General features: G+C 43.9%; 3 protein-coding genes across 3 annotated transcripts in view; 2 read left to right on the top strand and 1 right to left on the bottom strand.

Moving 5' to 3' along the window:
* Window positions 1-2,851: 2,851 nt before the first annotated feature.
* cldn34a (claudin 34a) lies at window positions 2,852-3,639 on the top strand. The gene has a single exon (XM_035177094.1). The coding sequence runs from the start codon at window positions 2,852-2,854 to the stop codon at window positions 3,596-3,598; it is 747 nt and encodes a 248-aa protein (XP_035032985.1). The 3' UTR covers window positions 3,599-3,639.
* Window positions 3,640-8,132: 4,493 nt separating this feature from the next.
* On the bottom strand, window positions 8,133-9,477 carry LOC118121206 (putative claudin-24). Its single transcript, XM_035176947.2, has one exon. The coding sequence runs from the start codon at window positions 9,244-9,246 to the stop codon at window positions 8,587-8,589; it is 660 nt and encodes a 219-aa protein (XP_035032838.1). The 5' UTR covers window positions 9,247-9,477; the 3' UTR covers window positions 8,133-8,586.
* A 3,255-nt stretch (window positions 9,478-12,732) lies between these two features.
* Window positions 12,733-20,544, top strand: part of wwc3 (WWC family member 3) — a 30,640-nt gene continuing 22,828 nt past the window's right edge. Inside the window, exon 1 of the mRNA XM_035176660.2 lies at window positions 12,733-13,216. Coding sequence (XP_035032551.1) covers window positions 13,071-13,216 — 146 coding nt within the window. The 5' untranslated portion in view covers window positions 12,733-13,070. The remainder of the gene's footprint in view (window positions 13,217-20,544) is intronic.

Here is a 20,544-nt window from a genome sequence, read left to right as displayed (position 1 = left end):
GAAGATTGAATAGTATTTGTTTGTCTCCTTTACACAATATTTTCAGAATTACTATGATGCTACCATGAATTCACCCTGTGTCTGGACAGACTCAGTCTGTAAGAACTGCAACACATAACTTATTCCTAAACCCTGTAAGAAGGATATAGTGGTTAATGTTAAGTTTCAAGAATTGTTTGATAATGATCCATATTTTTTGAGAATTGTGACCAAGATATGTCAGATATACGCACAATGAATACAATACAGTTCTACCTCGCACAGTAAATATTATATACAGATAATAGTGAAATTTAAATGCCTCAGTTCATTAGATTATATCTACATTTCATTACATCACTTTTCTCCACCTGCTTTAGTAAACACATCTTAAAGGATCAGTTCAACCATTTATATAAAAATACTGTCGTTAAAACTTTCCTCTCAGAAGATTAGTTCCATTTATGTTAATTGTATTGAGCTGATGATGTTTTCTAAAGCCTCAGTAGATACAATTACAAAATTATGGATAATAAAATGATTCACTTGTCTATGTATCTGCAGGTATCTCTAACTCCTGCAGCAGCAGGATCCAGATCTGATACTACTCTATTATTATTAATAATAATAATAATAATAATAATAATAATAATATTATTATTATTATTATCCTTTCTCTCTCTCTTCTCTCCCTCTTTTCCACCCAGCTCTCCTCTCTCCCCCATTTTTCTCCGTTCACGCCAACCAGTCGAGGCAGATGGCCACATTAGGTCTGGTTCTCACAATCCCAATAGTTTTTCCACGTTGTGAGAACCAGGACTCTTCTGGTTAATGGACAACAGTTTCTCTATAATATTGTAAGGTTTCCACCTCACTATGTGAAGTGCCTTGAAATAATATATGTTTTGACATACAATTAGAATTGAATTGAATTGTTAGAGGTTACCTGAAGATGTACACTACCGTTCAAAAGTTTGGGGTCACCCAGACAATTTCGTGTTTTCCATGAAAACTCACACTTTTATTTATCACATGAGTTGCAAAATGAATAGAAAATATAGTCAAGACATTGACAAGGTTAGAAATAATGATTTTTATTTGAAATATTAATTTTGTTCTTCAAACTTTGCTTTCGTCAAAGAATGCTCCATTTGCAGCAATTACAGCATTGCAGACCTTTGGCATTCTAGCTGTTAATTTGTTGAGGTAATCTGTAGAAATGTCACCCCACGCTTCCTGAAGCACCTCCCACAAGTTGGATTGGCTTGATGGGCACTTCTTGCGTACCATACGGTCAAGCTGCTCCCACAACAGCTCAATGGGGTTGAGATCTGGTGACTGCGCTGGCCACTCCATTACAGACAGCATACCAGCTGCCTGCTTCTTCCTAAATAGTTCTTGCATAATTTGGAGGTGTGCTTTGGGTCATTGTCCTGTTGTAGGAGGAAATTGGCTCCAATCAAGCGCTGTCCACAGGGTATGGCATGGCGTTGCAAAATGGAGTGATAGCCTTCCTTATTTAAATCCCTTTACCTTGTACAAATCTCCCACTTTACCAGCACCAAAGCAGCCCCAGACCATCACATTACCTCCACCATGCTTGACAGATGGCGTCAGGCACTCTTCCAGCATCTTTTCACCTGTTCTGTGTCTCACAAATGTTCTTCTGTGTGATCCAAACACCTCAAACTTTGATTCGTCTGTCCATAACACTTTTTTCCAATCTTCCTCTGTCCAATGTCTGTGTTCTTTTGCCCATATCAATCTTTTCTTTTTATTGGCCAGTCTCAGATATGGCTTTTTCTTTGCCACTCTGCCTAGAAGGCCAGCATCCCGGAGTTGCCTCTTCACTGTAGACGTTGACACTGGCGTTTTGCGGGTACCATTTAAAGAAGCTGCCAGTTGAGGACCTGTGAGGCGTCTATTTCTCAAACTAGAGACTCTAATATACTTGTCTTCTTGCTGAGTTGTGCACCGGGGCCTCCCACTTCTCTTTCTACTCTGGTTAGAGCCCGTTTGTGCTGTTCTCTGAAGGGAGTAGTACACACCGTTGTAGGAAATTTTCAGTTTCTTCGCAATTTCTCGCATGGAATAGCCTTCATTTCTAAGAACAAGAATAGACTGGCGAGTTTCACATGAAAGTTCTCTTTTTCTGGCCATTTTGAGAGTATAATCGAACCCACAAATGTGATGCTCCAGATACTCAACTAGCTCAAAGGAAGGCCAGTTTTATAGCTTCTCTCACCAGCAAAACAGTTTTCAGCTGTGCTAACATCATTGCACAAGGGTTTTCAAGGGTTTTCTAATCATCCATTAGTCTTCTAAGGCGATTAGCAAACACAATGTACCATTAGAACACTGGAGTGATAGTTGCTGGAAATGGGCCTCTATACACCTATGTAGATATTTCATTAAAAACCAGACGTTTCCACCTAGAATAGTCATTTACCACATTAACAATGTATAGAGTGTATTTCTGATTAATTTAATGTTATCTTCATTGAAAAAACAGTGCTTTTCTTTGAAAAATAAGGAAATTTCTAAGTGACCCCAAACTTTTGAACGATAGTGTATGTGTTTTGATTATTTGAGTGAACTAAACCTTTAAAGGTTCTTTCGGAGGTGTATCTGCTGTGATACCAGCCCCCACTGACATGTTGAAGGATGCGGCTTTCCTCCTGTCAGATTGCAAGCTTTAGTACCCAGCATGTAAAAGTATTATTTTACATTTGAAAGTAATACTAGTATATTAATGTTGTGGGGATCATGTTTGTTCTCATCAGGTGTGATGAAACCAGTGATGCTGCATGAAGTCGATGATGTGTAAGTCTGCGATCAGTCTCTCGGAGCATTAGCAGTCACACTGGACCCCATGATGTACTTGGCTCACACGGCTCACTTGCAGTTCCTGGGCCTGGCCACAGGCTTTCTGGCGTGGATCCTCACCATGAGCACAGCCGGCCTCAACGAGTGGCGGCTGTGGTATGTGGACGATGTGTCCGTCATCAACTCGGGTGTGGCCTGGGTTGGTATCTGGAGGGTGTGTTTCTACACACACGTCCTTCCACAGATGGAGTTCTGTCCGAGGCTCAGCATGTCAGACTCTTTTCTTCCAGTGGAGATCCCTGTGGCTCAGGTGCTGATGGCGCTGGCGATGATCTGCGGCCTGGCAGGAAACATCAGCGGCGCAGTGGCCATGAGGATGGTCTACTTCACAGTGGTGGATCGAAGGAACATCAGGCTGGTCTTCATACTGACAGGGATCCTGTATCTGTTCACGGGGTCGTGCTCCTTGGTGCCGCTGGTGTGGAACATGAACTCTGTGCTCATCAACAGCACCATAGACTTTCCTCCTGAGTTTCACCTCCCTGTGGCTCCTGTCAGGCAGCAGGTCGGCACAGCCATCGTCGTGGGCATCTTTGCCTCCATCCTGATGTTCATCAGCGGCCTGCTGTTCCTCTCCTACAAGTATGCCCGCCACACGCTGAGGTCAGTGGCCCCCAGAAGCACCAGCAACCCGCTCCGTGGTCCCTGGACAGTAACAACCATGGCACAGAGGTCAAATGGAGTCAACCAGAGCAGTGACAATCCTTCATTCCTCAGTGAAGAAGTCTCATGATGAAAAAAAACATGCAACTTCAGGAGCAGACAATGCCATAAAGTCACATTTAAATCACAGTGCTGCTCGATCACATCTTATTATTGTTGCTTTACTTTTTATTTTATTTTTTTGTGATTGCAGGAACACAACAAAGTCCCTTTTTTAATGACAACACTGTACAATCAGCCTTCAAACCCATACACACAAAACATCTTAAAGATTGTATCTACAACACTGCATCAGATATCTCAGAGAGAATTTTGGGGAAAAGTGTATAAAATAATGTCTTTCCCATTGTGTTGTCTAATTTTATGTTTTATAATGAACCAGAAATATTTTCATACTCTTTGTATTTTAATTTTTTATTATTATTTTTTTTGAATATGTGTTTATGTTTTTTTAGCAATAATACAAACAGACACAGTACATCTTGGGTAATAACAGTAGCCACAGTCATAGTCAAATTAAATACAAAGCAGTTTTTCTCTAAGTATAAAGGTATCTATACATAGAAAAAATAAAAGGATAATACACAGCAAGGTGCTTAACACCGGACATAACATAACACACTAGTCCTCGCCCTGAACACATTTCAGAACGGGGTCCCATATCTTATCAAACACCCCTCCTCTATTTTCATTATAAAATCTCAGTCTCTCCAGGTGTAATTTGTTTGACATCTCTATCAATCATAAATCGCATGTGGGTACAGACTCCATTTTCCACACTCGCAGGATACATTTTTTTGCAATCCCCATTCCAAACAAAACAGCCTTTTTTCCAAACTTATTGGCAAGCGGTAGGGAGCTTGTTCCTCCAAGAATGGCTATGAGCGGATCAGGTTCCCAAAAGCCTCTGAGAAACAGTGAAAAATGCTTTCCCAGTATGTGTAAAATTTACTGCATGACCAGAAAGAATGCGTTAAATGACATCTATTACAAACAGGTGAAACATCAGTAAAAAAGCTGTGTAATTTTCCCCTGGAATAATAGAGTCTCTTTACTCTTTATTAAGGGACCATAATCTAAAAAATATTAATTGAATTATACTACTACTATTAAAGAATAACTGATAATGTGACATTCAAATGCTGGCATTGCCTCCATTCTAATGAATCCACTTATAATAATAATAATAAACTTTATTTATACAGCACGTTTCAAAACACAGTTACAAAATGCTTCACAATAAGCAAGACAACAAATTAAATAAAATAAATATAACTCCATCAAGGCCCCTTATGAAACCACATTAAAACTCATATTTGAATCTGCACCCAATTTCCCACACTCATAAATATCAGTCCCCCAAACCAGTCACATGTTTTTCATCAAGATCCACTGATTATTTCCTGAGAAATCAAAGAAAATGTTGAAAAATGCCACAATGTTGAAGAAAGTGAAAAACAATCTTCCAAGTCCAACCCTTTCCCGGAATTGAATGGAAATCGGTTGAGTAGTTTTGACGTAATCCTGCTGGGAAACAAACAAACCCCCCTTGACAGAGGTAATTAACAATGCAGATAAAATCAAGAAGGGCTTTCTGGTAGAAGTACGTTTATTGAAAGAGTTTACCAAGGAATAGATAAACTCTGTAGCTGTGAAGAACACAAGACTTGTAACTGATTGGCCTCTTGGATGCAGCAAGAACAAACTGTGACATAACCAGGTCATTTAAATGAATCTACACAGTCTTACAGATATGGAGCAACATCAGCTTTCGGGTTTCTGTACACCTGATGGGGGAAGATATTTATCTTAGTTAAGCTCTACAGCTTCTAAATGCTTCAGTGAGACAGGGTTATTGGGGAGGTTGAGGTTTTCTTTGCTGAAAGAAGTTGCTTGCTACAGGCAAATACGACTATGAGAGCCGTGAGAATGAACCTGAAAAATGAAGCTGTGGCCTCGAAAAAACAAAACAATGAGCTGAAAGAGGCTAAAATGTTGTGTGGAGTTGAAGAGAACTACAGTCTGTTCATGGGTCTGTCACAAGTGGCACCTTTCACAAACATGTTGTCAAACATCCATCATTAATACAGAAATAATGCGTATAGCAGCTTTGATTAGTAGTGTAATATAAAACATCGTGTGTGACATGATATGAGTCCCTGCTGCCATGTTCTTAGTGAAATCTATTTTAAGTCAGTGTAACAACTTAACAGCTAAACTGGACGGAGGTTGCCAGAGTCCAGGGACAGATTCCTATCTGCAGATGTCATAATAAACTTTATCTCTTCAGCATTATCTGAATGTTCTGTGGAGTGAGTAACCTGCAGGTTCCTGTAATGACTGATCAGCTTTATTACCGCACGGGCCGGGGGCGGCTACATGACCTGCTGAGGTGTGGGCTTCTGACTATGACCATGTGACCATGTGAGGAGGGATCGCAGCAGGTCAGCTTGACTGGGGGGCCTGCTCATGTGACCTGGGTAGGAGGCTGACGCGAGCAGGCATGTGAGTACGGAGAGGGGGCCGCCTCACAGTCGTGATTGTTGCCAGGCAAAGCACACACGCATACACACACACACACACATGAACACATACTGTGGCCCAGTGGCCCGCTGCACCTCTCTGGAGGCGGCTTGTTGCCAAGGAACAAAAGACCCTCTTCAGCCGAGCACAGCTCTCCGTCAAAAACACAAGTTCCACAAGTGGGTGAATGGTAGACCTGGTCTGACCACATCAAGACGGTGGTGAGCCGTGTTATCACAGTGCCAGTAAATTGTAACAGGACATCCACTGACTTGAATCTAATTGAGTATAACTCAATATTATTCAGAAACATTCCTCCAGATAAGAGTTTTGGGTAAAAGTATTTCAATAATTCTCTGTCCATCCCTCCGCCTCTGTCTTCACCACCCCAGAGATAAGATAGGAGATAATATTATGTCAGGCAGATAATACCCAGAGCTGGCAATGCTTTATCTAATCTGTTTTGCCAAGTCATCTACTCTGTCGGCTAGAATGGAGGAAGACTGAGACAGAAGGGAATGTGATCACTTCTAGAAAAAACATTTAAAGGTGTCAGATCAAAGTATTCAGTGTTTTACCCTTGAATTGTAAATGGACTGTATTTATATAATCCTTTTCAAGTCTTATCACACACAATTGTTCACACACACACATTCATACAGCACTTCTATATTTCTATCACACAGCATTCATACACCGTCGGTACAGCCGTCAGGGGCGATTTGAGGTTCAGTATCTTGCCTAAGGATACTTGGAATGCAGGGGGAGCCGGTGATCAAACCACCAACCCTCTGGTTAATGGACAACCCGATATTTTAGTCCAACTGATCACATTTTATTAATCGTTCATTGGATCCAAGAGAGATGATTGGTGGTAAAGCTCCAGGCAGATGAGCGATAAGTCATCACGTGTTCCTTTGATCCTCCTCAGAGTTTGAATCATCCCCAGAGATCAAGATAAGATCAAATGTATTATACAGTCAGCATCATGTCCATGTGGAGCCATGGTGGCAAAATAACCACAGTCACTCAGGTAGGATTTTATTCGGGTTTACATTTCAACACCCCATCAGAAACAAACATTGGATTTCTTTAGGGCACAGGAATGTTATCATATCTTTAATGAGCGTGTTGAGCCGTGGACGACTGATCTCACATAACTGTGATTTCCAACCTCTTGAATGTGATATCTTATCAGGGTTTGAACTGACAATATGTCCTGTCCCTGTGAGCAGTTGACTTATCGGCCCCCTGAGAGCAGCCCTGTTTGTTTGCAGTCGGATGCATTTAGACATAATTCCTCATGCCACTGGAGTCTCACAGTAATCATGAAGTTGTTTTCACTGCCTCCCCTGCTGACTGCTGCCCTCACACTGGGAGACACGGGGCCCTCGCTGCAGCCCATGTGGCGTCAGAGGCTCCGCGAGGCCTGACAGATGCACTGATAAGTGAAGTCGGTCATGTCTCTGGCCCCGACATGCTAACATCATTATCTCTCATTAACGTCCTTCTATAAGAGCCACAACACCACAACGAGGACCATTAGGTTTACAAATCCTCCCCATATATGTCACTGGGCCTGTGTGTGTGAAAATGATACAGACAGTGCTGCAGTGCAGGGAGCAGCGGCGCCCTCTGACCTTGGCAATTCTGTGTAATTATGTCAAAGCGGGAGGCGCAAGGGCAACCTGTTCTGCATTCTTCACAGTACACACTGCCCATTAAAGCATTCATTAAACACAGCTTAGCTCAGCGAGTGACCAGGAAATCTGATGGAATTAGTCTCAAGCTGCGTTTCCACCGCCGCAGACACACCTGATGAACCAAGACGGCTGTTTCAAGTCGCCACCGCCCCCCCCCCGCTCGGCTTGTCGTCTGGTTGTTAAGACAGCAACTGGGAAATGCTGCTTCCACACCGAAAATAGGTTTACATGACTAAAAGAGCAGCCATGTTTTCCCCTCTGACATAACTGAGGACAAACTTAAGTAACTTTTTCATGTCACCGATTTTAGAGTTGATCATTTTCAGGACTAACAAACAGAGAATACAATACTTGAGCAAAGAAAATTACATTTTTAATGGAAACAAGAAACAACGTCTTTACATGAATCATCACATGAAAAATGTGCTGCTTCTATGTTTTAGTATGAAGAATAACTTACAATCACAGCATTTTAAAAGCTAAACTTTCTTGTGAATCAGGCTACGTTTGTCTGTGCTGGTGTTGATAGGAGAAAGTTTCTGAAGCAGTCACAGAGTAGGGAATATAAAGCATCTTATAAAACATATCTTTAAAAAAATATTCATTTTTACTGGTCACAGCAGGTTGTCTTAGAATCTAATGTTTGATTGTGCAGGTGAGTCATTGGAAGTAGCTGAAACGAGGCCGAGTTTTACAAAACAACTCCTACGCGGTGATGTAAAACCAGATGTGAACATCATTGTTTTGAAGCTGTTTGAATGAAGTGCAGTTCTACGGGTGATTGTGTTGTGCTGTCAGTCTCTAAGCAGGTCAATCTATCATGGACGATCCCTCAAACGTACTCTGTGCGCTTCCTGAAGTTAATGTCCGTACTCATCACCTGGTACCGTCGCTGCTGCGCCGGCTGAGGCTCCACCTGTGAGCACCAGCATGAGGTGACCAGGAGCAGCCCGGCCACTATGAGGAGAAATCCTCCCACCCAGCCACAGAACAGGGCATCTCCAAACTCCCATCTTGGCACCACATCAGGTACTTTATCGTCAAAGAAATGTATGACGGCTAAATGGGCCATGTAGGAGACAGGGATCAGACACAGCACTCCAGAGACCATCCCCAGCAGCCCTCCCACAGTGGTCAGAGTCCTCTTGGTTCGACAGCCTCTGCCTTCTTTACAGATGTTGACCAGGTACAGTCCAGGTATAGCTACCAGGATTCCCAGCATGCCCACAACGAGGGATGCACACATGAGGATGCGGGCCAGCTTGATGTCACTGGAGAGGCCCAGCAGGCTGTCATAAGCTCGGCACTCCATGCCCCCGACATCCTGGACCACGCAGGTCTCCCACAGGCCCAGCTCGTAGCTCTCCACAGGCAGCAGGGCGGTGGACATGGTCAGCCACTGTGGTAAGATAGTGGTGGCCAAAGCGCACAGCCACGCTCCAACATAGACCAGCATCCCCAGCAGCTCCAAAGCGCAGGCGCACGTGTCCATCCCTCGCTCTCTGTCCTCCACGCTTGACGGAGCCGCAAGAGTCCTTCTTCTCTGGAGAGGCCTGTTGATGTCCAGCCGGGACAGACGCTGCTCACGGTACCTGATAATTGGAGTTGACTGCTCGGTCTCTGAACTCGGAGCTGTTTCACAAACAGTTCCCACTCAGAGGAGCACACGTCCTGCGTTGCGGGGAGGAGAGGGGGGCCTGCTCGGGCCCTCCCCTTTGTGGTCCTTCTGCTCCTCTGCTGTGCCAATGGGCAGCAGAGGCAGAGATGACTGGGCTGCCTCAAGATCATTGTCAAATGCTTTTTTCTGTGATAGCAGGCCCCAAGGGATGTCATTACGTGTAGACAGGATATTTATGTTTTATGAAAAAAGTCAGTTTTTGCATCCTGTATGTCCTCAGAGACTCAGAAGATTCAGTGCAAAAATAAACTAGAATGGCAGAGTGTTTACCTCCGCCAAGGCCCAACAGTACCCACGAGATCCTGAATTTGTTTGGGATCTGTATCAAACTGCACACACTCTTATACCAGTCCCCTAAACATGACTGAATTTGAAAAACTTTTTTTTTTCTTACTAAGATCCTTGAATTATTCTCAGAGAAATCAAGGATAATGTTGAAAACCCACAATGCTAAGGAAAGTTAACAAACTTCCTGGATCCACACTCTGATCCAGATCTGCACCAAAATGTAAAGGACTCATGATTGACCCATACCACATCCTTTCACCAATTCTTGGTAATTAATTCAGTAGTTTTCGTGTAATCCTGCTAACTAACTAACTAACAAACAAACACACATGTAAACTTTATTGACCGGTTAAAAAACAAATATACATGTGTAGTACAGCGCGATGAGGGCAGGTTTTTATTTATGTACGAATGCCAGACCAAGATAAGCTTCTCATGAACTGAGCTGCCTCCAGACATTTAATAAAAGCTCCTGATTTTAATCTGTGTGTTGTGATGAGGACTTTGTCTTACACGTGTGCATGAAAACACTAATGTTAGTGCACTCTTCAATGTGGAAATGCTCCAGGCTCTTAATTGATTTATTGTCCATGAAATAAAGTGATGCAAAGCAAATAAAAGCAGCTCCATGAATATTGAGATTTCTTCATATATGTTCATAAGATAATAATGTGACTTTTTTCATGTTCATCAGTTTGGTGTAGCTGTGCCACAGTCAGGCCTCCTGCTGCATGTGACTGAAAGAGAAACGACAGTGCAGCTTATTGTGGCTCTCGTATGAACACAGCACAGCCTGTGGGAAATGGACGTAGGAGGCTATAGATCAAAGCTGTGATGAGAGAAACTGGTTCCCAGCCACACAGACACACACACACACACACACACACACACACACACACACACACACACACACACACACACACACACACACACACACACACACACAAACAAAAATGCACAGATAAAATCCCCAGCCTGCTAAACTCCTCCTCCTCTGGAGCAGAAAACGCTCAGCTGACTGGAGAGACGTCCGGACAAAGACTCTACGTTTGTTCGGCTGCACACATGCACACCCGCAGTCTGGTGTTCTGGTGTGAGTCTGCAACAGCGGTGCATGTGTCTGATGCACTGGGGGCTGAATAATGCCAAACTCCACCAGTAAGAAAAAAACTGCCTTCCACTTCAGAAGAGCATCTCCACAGTGACCCAGACATGAAGAATGTACTTTTCAAAATCACAAATTCGACCTCAGTGGATTTTCAAGTCACAATGAATTGTAAGTGCACCAGAGGCTTCAAGTGAGGAAATACAGTAAACCAGGTCAGTGTTGTTGCAGTCCCTACAGGTCACAGATAGAGGGAGACAAAGATCCTGGCTCACACATACACAGTGCATGTGTAACAATTATTAAAGTGTCTATTTCCTCCTCTGTTCCGGCAAGATGTCCAATACTTGAGTACATGCTTTAACTCAACCGAACAGCTAATGATACACATGTTTAAAAAACAAAACAAGGGGCTTTAAAACTTTCTCAGCATGTCCAACTTCAGCTTTGTTACCAGTAGGGCTGGGCACTTAAAATTAAAATGTATCGTAAACCGACATTTATAACCTCTCACCTATGTTATTGAAGTTTTCTGGAAGCTGGTGAAAGGAGAACTCAGGCAGCATCTGACGTCTTATGCAGAAGGTTTTAATGTAGACTTGATGCATCAAGGAGAACAGAAGGTGGAACAATAAACAAACGCTAACAGAGTAACATGAGCAATTGTCATCCCCAAGTCTGAAGATGTCTCCCACAGCATCCCCCTTTATCTTCCTCTACTTGCGTCACCCATTCCAACAGCACATCCATGAAAGGCTAGAATTGCTGTCACTCTGTATGTTACATGTAGGTGTTCGCATACTACTGGACAGTTAAGCCTAAAGTATGCATTCCTAAATCACATTGTGTCCTTACGTCTTTCCACTGGTGAAATACGCAAAAAAGTTGAAGTTGGTGCCTCTCTGTCTGGCACATCTGAGTTAGATATGAAAGTCCCTCAACGTAGTCACTACAATGTCTAGTTGGCCCTTTATCTATAACCTGACCTTTGGTTATGCTTAGAGAGAGAAGGGAGTGTGTGGATTAAGACAGGCACTATTCTCCTGTACAGATATAATGTAATATACAATATACATAATAAGTAGTGGCATATACAGTAATGTGTGAGGATGGTCATAAATTCCTTTACTTAATCTTGCTGATATCGGTTAATTCGGTTAATACTTTCCCCAATGCGTGCATTCATGAGCTGTCTGGTTTCCGCTACATTCATTTTGCAGCGGCAGCCCAGGTACCTTGTACCGTGCTGTATTTCCCTGGCATGTCCTCCCCCCTCTCTCTTTACTGTACACCAGACCCTCTTATTTCGGTTCTGCCTTCGCGACTCACGAAGGAGGCGGTCTTTGTGGGCCGCGTAGACCACCTCCTCCGAAAGACGCAGCCCCGGCATTCAGTTCACCTTAATGAAGCAGGAATTGTGCAAGAATGTTAGACATATCATTGGCCCCTCTGTGTAAACTGTGGCCCCTTTACAGCCCCCTGATTTAGAAAAATCTTAGGACCGCCACTGCCACACAGTGAACACTTTGAAAACAACCTGGCTGCGGTGCAAACGCAGTTGAGTCTGTGGTGGACACCAGGTGGCGCTGCTGTGCCGCTGATACAACCCTGCAGTCATGATTAAACCACTGTATCAGCTTTAATGGTCTAAATTAAAGTTTGACATGTTTAAACTGCTGAACCTGTTTCAGTCTCAAACACCACTCATCTTATATATACTGTGTGGTTGGTTAAATCAAGTGGATCCACAGGTTGAGGTTCAATAAGTGAACCACAGCATTAAACCTGCAGCGTGTGACATGTGTCAGATTTAAACACGGCAGTGACTGTGTATTAAACATGGTATTAAAGTGTAATGAAGCCGTGGAGCTGTGACTCGTCGCCATTGGACGGAGCTGCTGTGTCGTACGTCCGACCACTTATGCAAATCCGCTCTTCCCGAATATGGACACGGAGGAATGAAGTATGGAGGAGGAGGCGAACATGGAGGACCGAGGACCGTGAGAGCGCCGCGGTGCCGTGAGACTGGTTTTTCGGGGGGTTTGTCGGGAGAAAAGTGGATGTACCTCCGGCGGAACTTTTCAGCGCACGAGCTCGGCAGAAAGTTCTGTTTTTGTTGAGCGGACAAGTGCGTCGAGGCGGAGTCGGTTGTAATGCGGTGAAGAGAGGAGCGACTCTTTCTCTTTTCCTCGGGGGGACTACACAGCAGGGCAGGGGGCTCGTGCCCTCTCACCATCCCGACGCTATGCCGTGGGTCAGCGGCGGTAAGCGGAGAGAGAGCTCGGAGCTGCCGCTGCCCGCGGGCTGGGAGGAAGCCCGGGATTACGATGGCAGAGTGTTTTTCATCGACCACAACACCCGGCAAACTTCGTGGATTGACCCCAGAGATAGGTACGTGAGGCCCGGGAGTAGTGGGATCACACACACACACACACACATACACACCGAGTAAGGTTAATACAACAAGACCCCCCCCCCCCCTCACTAAAACACCGCAAGGCTGGAGGAGGAGATGTCAGGGCGGCTGCAGGGAGGGAGGGGGCCGGCTACAAGTGAAGGAACCAGTTTAGTTGAGTTTAGTTTCCAGGGCTGTTGTGGATCATGGAGCCACCACCGATGAATCAGCTGAGATCTGGCAGCAGATGATCGAGGCCTCCCCACCTCCTCAACAAGTTCCCATGCAAACACGGGACGTGACGCCCACGGTCACCCACCGTGCAGCTGCCCCAGCCACCACTGTCCCAACATGTCTCCCCTTTAACCCTGAAATATCACAGTTTTCCTCCCGTGTAGCAATGACACGGGGTTAGACAGCAGCCCTCGGTCTTTCCGGTTTGTTGTGTGTCAGAGGATGGGTCTGATCAGCTCACTGTACTAACACCGCTCACCTGGGTTTCCTCATGCCTCTCTCCTCCATGAGAGAGGAAACCTAAATGTCTGCAGACCTCAGTGATCCACACTCATCACGGAGCTCTGCAGATTTATGACTTCCAGTGACCTGAAACATTCCTGGTTCACACACACCTAACACAGAGACCTATTGTTACCCAGCTCCCCTTTCCTTCACACACACACACACACACACACACACACACCCTGGAGCCCTAACACATCTCTGAAGTCTCTGCTCCATTCTGCCACAAAAATCCTCTCAAAATGACCCTCGGTGTGTGTGAGTCTCAGGCTGCATTTGAGAATGGAGAGTGTAGCACAGGCGATAAACTCCAACTCCCAGAAATCTTTGTGGAAAAATGCGAGGAATGCTCGCTGGGCCACTGGGAAAAGCTGCAAGGATGTGCTTTTTGTGGGGGACTGGGATATCAGCAGCCCAGAAACAGGCTCAATCAGGCATTCGGAGCCGACTCTGTGAGATTACTGGGAATTATTTGAACTCGGCTGCATTAAGAGGGGAAAAGGCAGAAATCCACAAAAACAACACTCCCAAGTATGGAGCGGGGACACCAGTGCAGTGAGAGTTTCCATCTCCCCGAGTAAACCAGTCTGCTTGTTGCTGCACACAGCACATTTTAAAGCAGCTTTCTTGCAGTCGGCTCCAACAGTAGGAATGTAGTAGCTGCATGTAATCTAGATAAGAGAAACCTGATTTCCTTCAAGGCCCCCTCCTCCCAGCAAGTTGATTAACCATTGTTGGGTGAAGCTGATAGCAGTCGTCAGCGTTTGAAGGGGGAACTGTGGGGTTTTATGTTTGCATGACAAAAGAACATTCTCAGCATTTATTCTGGTGCTGCTCACCGCTCAGTGATTTATAGGTAAATCTCGGTCAGAGGAATGTCTGTCACCACCTGATACTGACTTTCCTATAGATCACGTTACTGCACGGCAGTAAAAGATGGCTTTCTGCTAACATCCAACGGATACAAAAAGGTGTCAGTTATTCAGTCCGCCTTGCTGCGCAAATGTACAGTAGTTCCTTCATCCACTGCAATTAAATGGACTGTTCGGACGACTCTTGAGCACGATGGGGATGGCACAAGAAGAGCGATAAATGCATTAATGGTCTTAACGGTCTCATACTTGTCCTCGTCAAGGCACATTGTGATAGCTGCTCTGTTTTAGTACAACACAAATCAAAGGCTTACAGGTGAAGGATTGTTGTCTGGTATCGACCATATGTTATAATAGGATAGAATTATCATGAGTAACTGGCTTCAACCTGGCATGACGTACTGCTCCACAGAGACTTGAGAGAAGACACAAAGTCATTGGGATTAGATTCCTCAGATGTGTTTGCATGGCATCAGAAAAATGAACCAAATGTAGACAGGCACTGTGGCCAGTGATATTTAAATACCAGTGAGGACTGAGGTGATCTTCTTACAATACCACCATATTCTGTCCTGCCACAGTTTTGTCATGAATCAAAAAAAGCCTGTTACACTTCTCATAACAACATGTGATCTCTAATTTGGTGTTTTGCTCCGTTACTGCATTGTATGTCTGTGTGCTCGCTCATGTACTCGTGCCATCATCCATAAAGCTGTTACTGTCCATGCAGACAGTCGGACCTCATAGTTACAGCTGCAGTTGTGTGTTACCCATAAGTAGCATGCAATGCAGTTCTCTCTCTCACGCTCTGGTTCGTGTACCTGTCACTCACTGTTATTAATACCATCAGCCTCCAAAAATCCACATAGGTCGAGCTCTAGAAAATATTTTTTAAATGCTGATTGGCATTCCCCGAAACCCAAGATCACATTTTCAAATATCTTGTAATGTCAGACCAACACTTTACTGTCATACCACAAATATTCACATTTTGTGGTATTATTGCTAAAAAAAATGGGCATCAACAATTACAAATATTAATTTCAAGCAGTTAAAGCCTGTGGATCAGTTGGAAAATGTTGCCCTGTCAGTGTTTGTTGGACCATGGTATTTTGTGTTGGAGACTATGACATAACCAGTGTAAAACTAGCCTTATTTGGCAGGGATCAAACTGTCATATTTTGGCCATAATGTGGTCTGTGTATGAAGAGGAACAGCTGCCTCAGGAGCTCCCCTTCAACTCCTGATTTGAAAAACCTCAGGTACTACCATTCCGTGACCTGACGTGTCCGCACACCCTACAGCGAAGTCTGTCTCCGCTGAGCCCCAGAGAGTCAACTTGGCGATGAATTATTGCCTGATCTCTAAAACACAAGAGCCATTGAGCTGCAACATGATTGTCAGTGATGAACATGAAATGGTGTAACGGCGCTCCATATCGGCCAGAGTTCAAGTTTGCTGCTGCTGGTTCATCGGCGTCTGCAGGCAGGAGAGGGGCTGGATGGAGCTGTTTTGGTTAGATGACAGCGTGTAGTGAGAAATTAGATGGGTGTGTGAAATGCTGTGGAGCATCTATCGGTCAACACATGGCTGGCACCAATGCAGAAGAGCAGAATCTTGTGTTTATCTTTAATCCGACGTGACATAACTTTAAAGAAGAAATGTAGGGTAGAATAAAGCTCTTAAAACATTTCTTTTTGTAAACCGTCTCCATCCACCCGTCCTCGTTTTCGTTCACCCTCGCTGATGAACATGTCTTCGAGGACGGTGGATACCCTGACCAGCTCGGGGCGGCCCTGCCAGCTCCTGCAGATAAGCCGAGCTGCTCTGTGGGGCTTTTTTGTTACAGTGGAATGAGCGTTATGTTAGGCATGCCTACGCTAATGCCCCAGGGGCTCTGCTCGCTCGCGGCCCCAGACAAAGCAGCAGAAGGGAGGCAGTTCCCACGTGTCTGCCTCCTCCTCTCCATCCTGGGCCCTGTAGGCCTCCTTTATTAGCTCTGTTATGCAACAGTCATGGCCGGCCTGCCGCTCAGCAAAGGGAGGCCTTTATACTTGGTCACAAAGCACACCAAATTCAATTATTCTGGAAAGGGTGAGCTGTGTTTCCAGCACCGAAAGGTTATTCACATGCGCTGAACCCCGCTGTTATTTTGCTTCCCCCAGTGTTTTCATTATGATGGCTCTTTTTTGTCTTTTGGTGGGGGGAGGTTGCGAACATGCCATTGCTTGATCCGGTGTCATTTTGCCGTATGTGTTTTCTGTGTTCTTTTTCACGAGCAGACAATGTGCTTGTCTTCAGCTTTCACCTAGCTCCCTTTAATGAAAGTCAAACCACTTTCCTGCAGCAGTTAGTGTTACAGGCGTGACTCCCTCTCGTGTCCAGTTCATCCAGCTGATAACCTGTGTTTCTGGATGATTCATACCAATTAAAACACTTTCTAAATGCTCTGAGGCTGCTTTGCATCAGTTCTGTGTGTTGACGGAGCTGATGCAGCTGTAGTCAGCAGTCAGACGATGTCATTTGCTTGTGTTTTATGTGTATATTGTGAAGAATGCTACCTAAACAGGACATGCCTAACTCAGCGGAGCAACCTCGAGCTTGAGGCCACCATTGTTTTGTTTTGAGTTTTTTCCAACTATTGTTGACAAGACGGGTGCTTCCGGTAAGCTGTGTACATTTCTGTACGTTCCTTCTTCTTGGTATAAATACACTCTAATTCAGCAGCTTTTCATCTTTTCTTGTAGTTTAGTTTGCTCATTTTTTAAAATGACTTCCCTTTCAACTTATTTAGCATTTATTTAACAATATACAGCATAAACACTCACATGTATACAAATTACAATAATTATGACTGATTTGTGGACATTTTAAGTGTTTATCAATGTAGAGCATTTGTCAACAACTAGAATGGCACTCAGTAGTGTGCAGACCTCCACCTAGGCCCAACAGTCCCCTTGTGAAATCACATTTTGATCCAGATTTTTATTTGTATCTGCACCAAATTGTACCTAAATATCATAAATATCAGTCCCCTTAATAAGCCTGATATGTTTCATCAAGGTGCATGAACTATTCTCTGAGAAATCAATGTGAATATTGAAGAACACAAAAAGTGAGGAAAGTAATTCCTGGATGGGCGAATTCCTGATCCGGATCTGCACTAACACTGAATGAGTTCTTTCCTGACCCATACCACATCCTTTCACCATGTTTTGTGGTAATTCCTCCTGTAGTTGTTTGCGTAATTCTGCTAACTATCTAACAAACAAACAAACATCAATGAATACACTACCTCCTTGGCGGAGGTAATTAGTTTAATAGTTTATAAATCTTTCTGTTAAAATACCCTGCACGTGTTAATTCTCAGTCATTGACTGTTTATACACCAGCATTGAGTTATAGATACTTAAAGGTTCAGTGTGTAGAATTTTTTGACATCTAGTGGTGAAGTTGCATTTTGCAGCTGAATACCTCTCACCTCACGAAAGAGAACCTGTGGCAGCCTTCAGTTGTCATAAAAACTCAAAAGGTGTTTAGTTTGTCAAGTCTGGGCTACTGTAAAAAACATGGCAGCCTCCGGAGAGAGAAGCTACTCCCGATGTAAATATAAAGTTTTTACATGTAAAGGGCCCATTCTAGGGCAAAGAAAACAACAATTTGTACAATTTGATGTTAAACACTAGTAATGAACACATTATGGGCTAGGCTACTTCCTTTGGCTTGGCACTCGAACAGCAGTTTCCCCCTGTTTTCATTCATTATTCTTAACTAAGCTAAGCTTTACTGTACAGGCATGAGGGAGAAGGAGAAAGGAGAATTTTTAAATAGGCTAGTGTTAGAGCTTTGCATTAAGCAACGTTCTTATATTTTTTATTAAAAATGGTTATGGTCAAGATGCTACTCTGGCTTTCATGGTGAGTAGTATATGTGCCATAAGTGTTTCTCAAAATGGCTCTTTTACATTTGAAGAATACTCCGCCAACAAGGCTATGTTTTCATCTGCATTTGTCTGTTTGTTAGAAGGATTAAACTGACACTACCTGACAGATTACCATGAAACTTGGTGGGAGGATGTGGTATGGGTCAGGGAAAATTTGGTTTGGATCCGGGGGCAGATCCAGGATTTTCCAACATTTTCATTAATTTCTCAGACAATTATTAGTGAATCTTGATGAAAAACATCAGATATGTTTAGGGGGCTGTAATCTCTGAGTGTGTGTTCTTTGCTTTATTGAATTCAAAGGGACTGTTTAGCCTTGACGGAGGTATGCGCTCTTTTGAATGCCATTCTAGTTATTTTATTTTAGTAATAATTTGAAATTACTCATGCATGACTTTTCTTTCAGCCCATTTACCCCTGCTGCCATGACAGTTTTACTTTTGGACCCAGCTCTGCACTGCTCCTGATAAGACGGGCCCTTCCCATGTGTCGAGACGCTGTCTAAATGTGAACCGAGACAGGGATGGTGGTCTACTTATAGAGACCTATTTCTATAAGATTCAGCACATAATGGGAGAAGCGGGTGTCTGACCGTCTGTCAGTCCGTCAGCTGCTTCAGGCCTCGGTCTGAAACGCAGCACCAGGCCCTCAGAGAGGCTGGACATAAATGACATTCCTCCCAAAGTTGTTTTCACATTTCTTTTTTAACACAGAAAGGAATTTTTAGGCCAACAACAGTGGCCTGTTTTTCTCTCTCTCTCTGTGTGTGTGTGTGTGTGTGTGTGTGTGTGTGTGTGTGTGTGTGTGTGTGTGTGTGTGTGTGTGTGTGTGTGTGTGTGTGTGTGTGTGTGTGTGTGTGTGTGTGTGTGTGTGTGTGTGTGTGTGTGTGTGTGTGTGTGTGTTGTCCGCTCCTCAGAGGAGCTAACATTATGGGAAGGAAAACAGGTGACGTTTGTGGTGCATATTGGAGTTAAAATGGGAACATGCAGATTTTTCTGTTCTTGCCTCATGCCTGCCTACAACACTGTTGTCGGCGTCATCACATTTGTTGTTTTTTCGGTCTCATGTGCAATGCTTGTCATCCAGAGGTCAAGCCTCAATTCTTATTTGTAGACCTCAGCAGCTGGTTTACTGGAGCGATAAAAGACTCTCAGTGGCTGGATGAGTTTGTCGATTCCTTTTGAGGCGTGCAGCCCTTCGCAGTCTTCCGACGTGGTTGACTCTATCTGGTGGTTTATCACTCCAGTGTTTGGTTTATTTATACAGTGAACAATCACACTGTTAAACACCAGTGTCAAAAAAGTCATCCCATGTGAACTCCTTCGCTGGGAATCTTGCTTTGGCCTGTGGTGACTACTCGTCTAAATTAACACATTTGGTGGTGTAATGGACAACAATCTTAATTTGATTTGAACTGACTGAACTGTATGAAAGACAGCAGCAGCAGCAGCAGCAGCAGGAGCGTCTTAGATTTGTGTTGGGAGCTTCAAAACATGTGGCTGTCACTTCTTAGTGAGCTCATTGTGGGCAAGCTGAAGCATAGTAACCCATATCCAGAGAATGAAAACTCAGCTTCTGTAATTGAATGTAACAATGAATATTATTTTGACAAAATATGTTTTTTGGCACATCTTAATTGTTGTGGTTGAGAAACAAAGGCCTGCTTGGGATGACCAGACCAGACAAGGTCCAAGACTCCAGTTTCACATGCCTTTCCAATGCAGCCGCCCGTCGCCAGGCGAAGGGGTGGGGGGGTCGGCTACAGATAGAAATATCCTCTGGGACAATTCAGGATGGCACAAATTATTCTAGAATTAGCGAATGTCTTTGACAACTAAATATATTTTTGCTGGGAAGTTGCGAGACACAAAAAGGCCCAGCAGCATTTCAGTCCTCCACAGCTGAACATACTTGTCATTCTGTTGGTCTATTTAAGATATCTGTCTCATTTTCTGTTTCCTTTCATACTGGAAGAGGATACTGGAGAGTC

The sequence above is a fragment of the Hippoglossus stenolepis genome, chromosome 14, assembly GCF_022539355.2.
Source record: "Hippoglossus stenolepis isolate QCI-W04-F060 chromosome 14, HSTE1.2, whole genome shotgun sequence".
Lineage (NCBI taxonomy): Eukaryota > Metazoa > Chordata > Actinopteri > Pleuronectiformes > Pleuronectidae > Hippoglossus > Hippoglossus stenolepis.
This window is presented reverse-complemented; position numbering and strand designations above follow the sequence as displayed.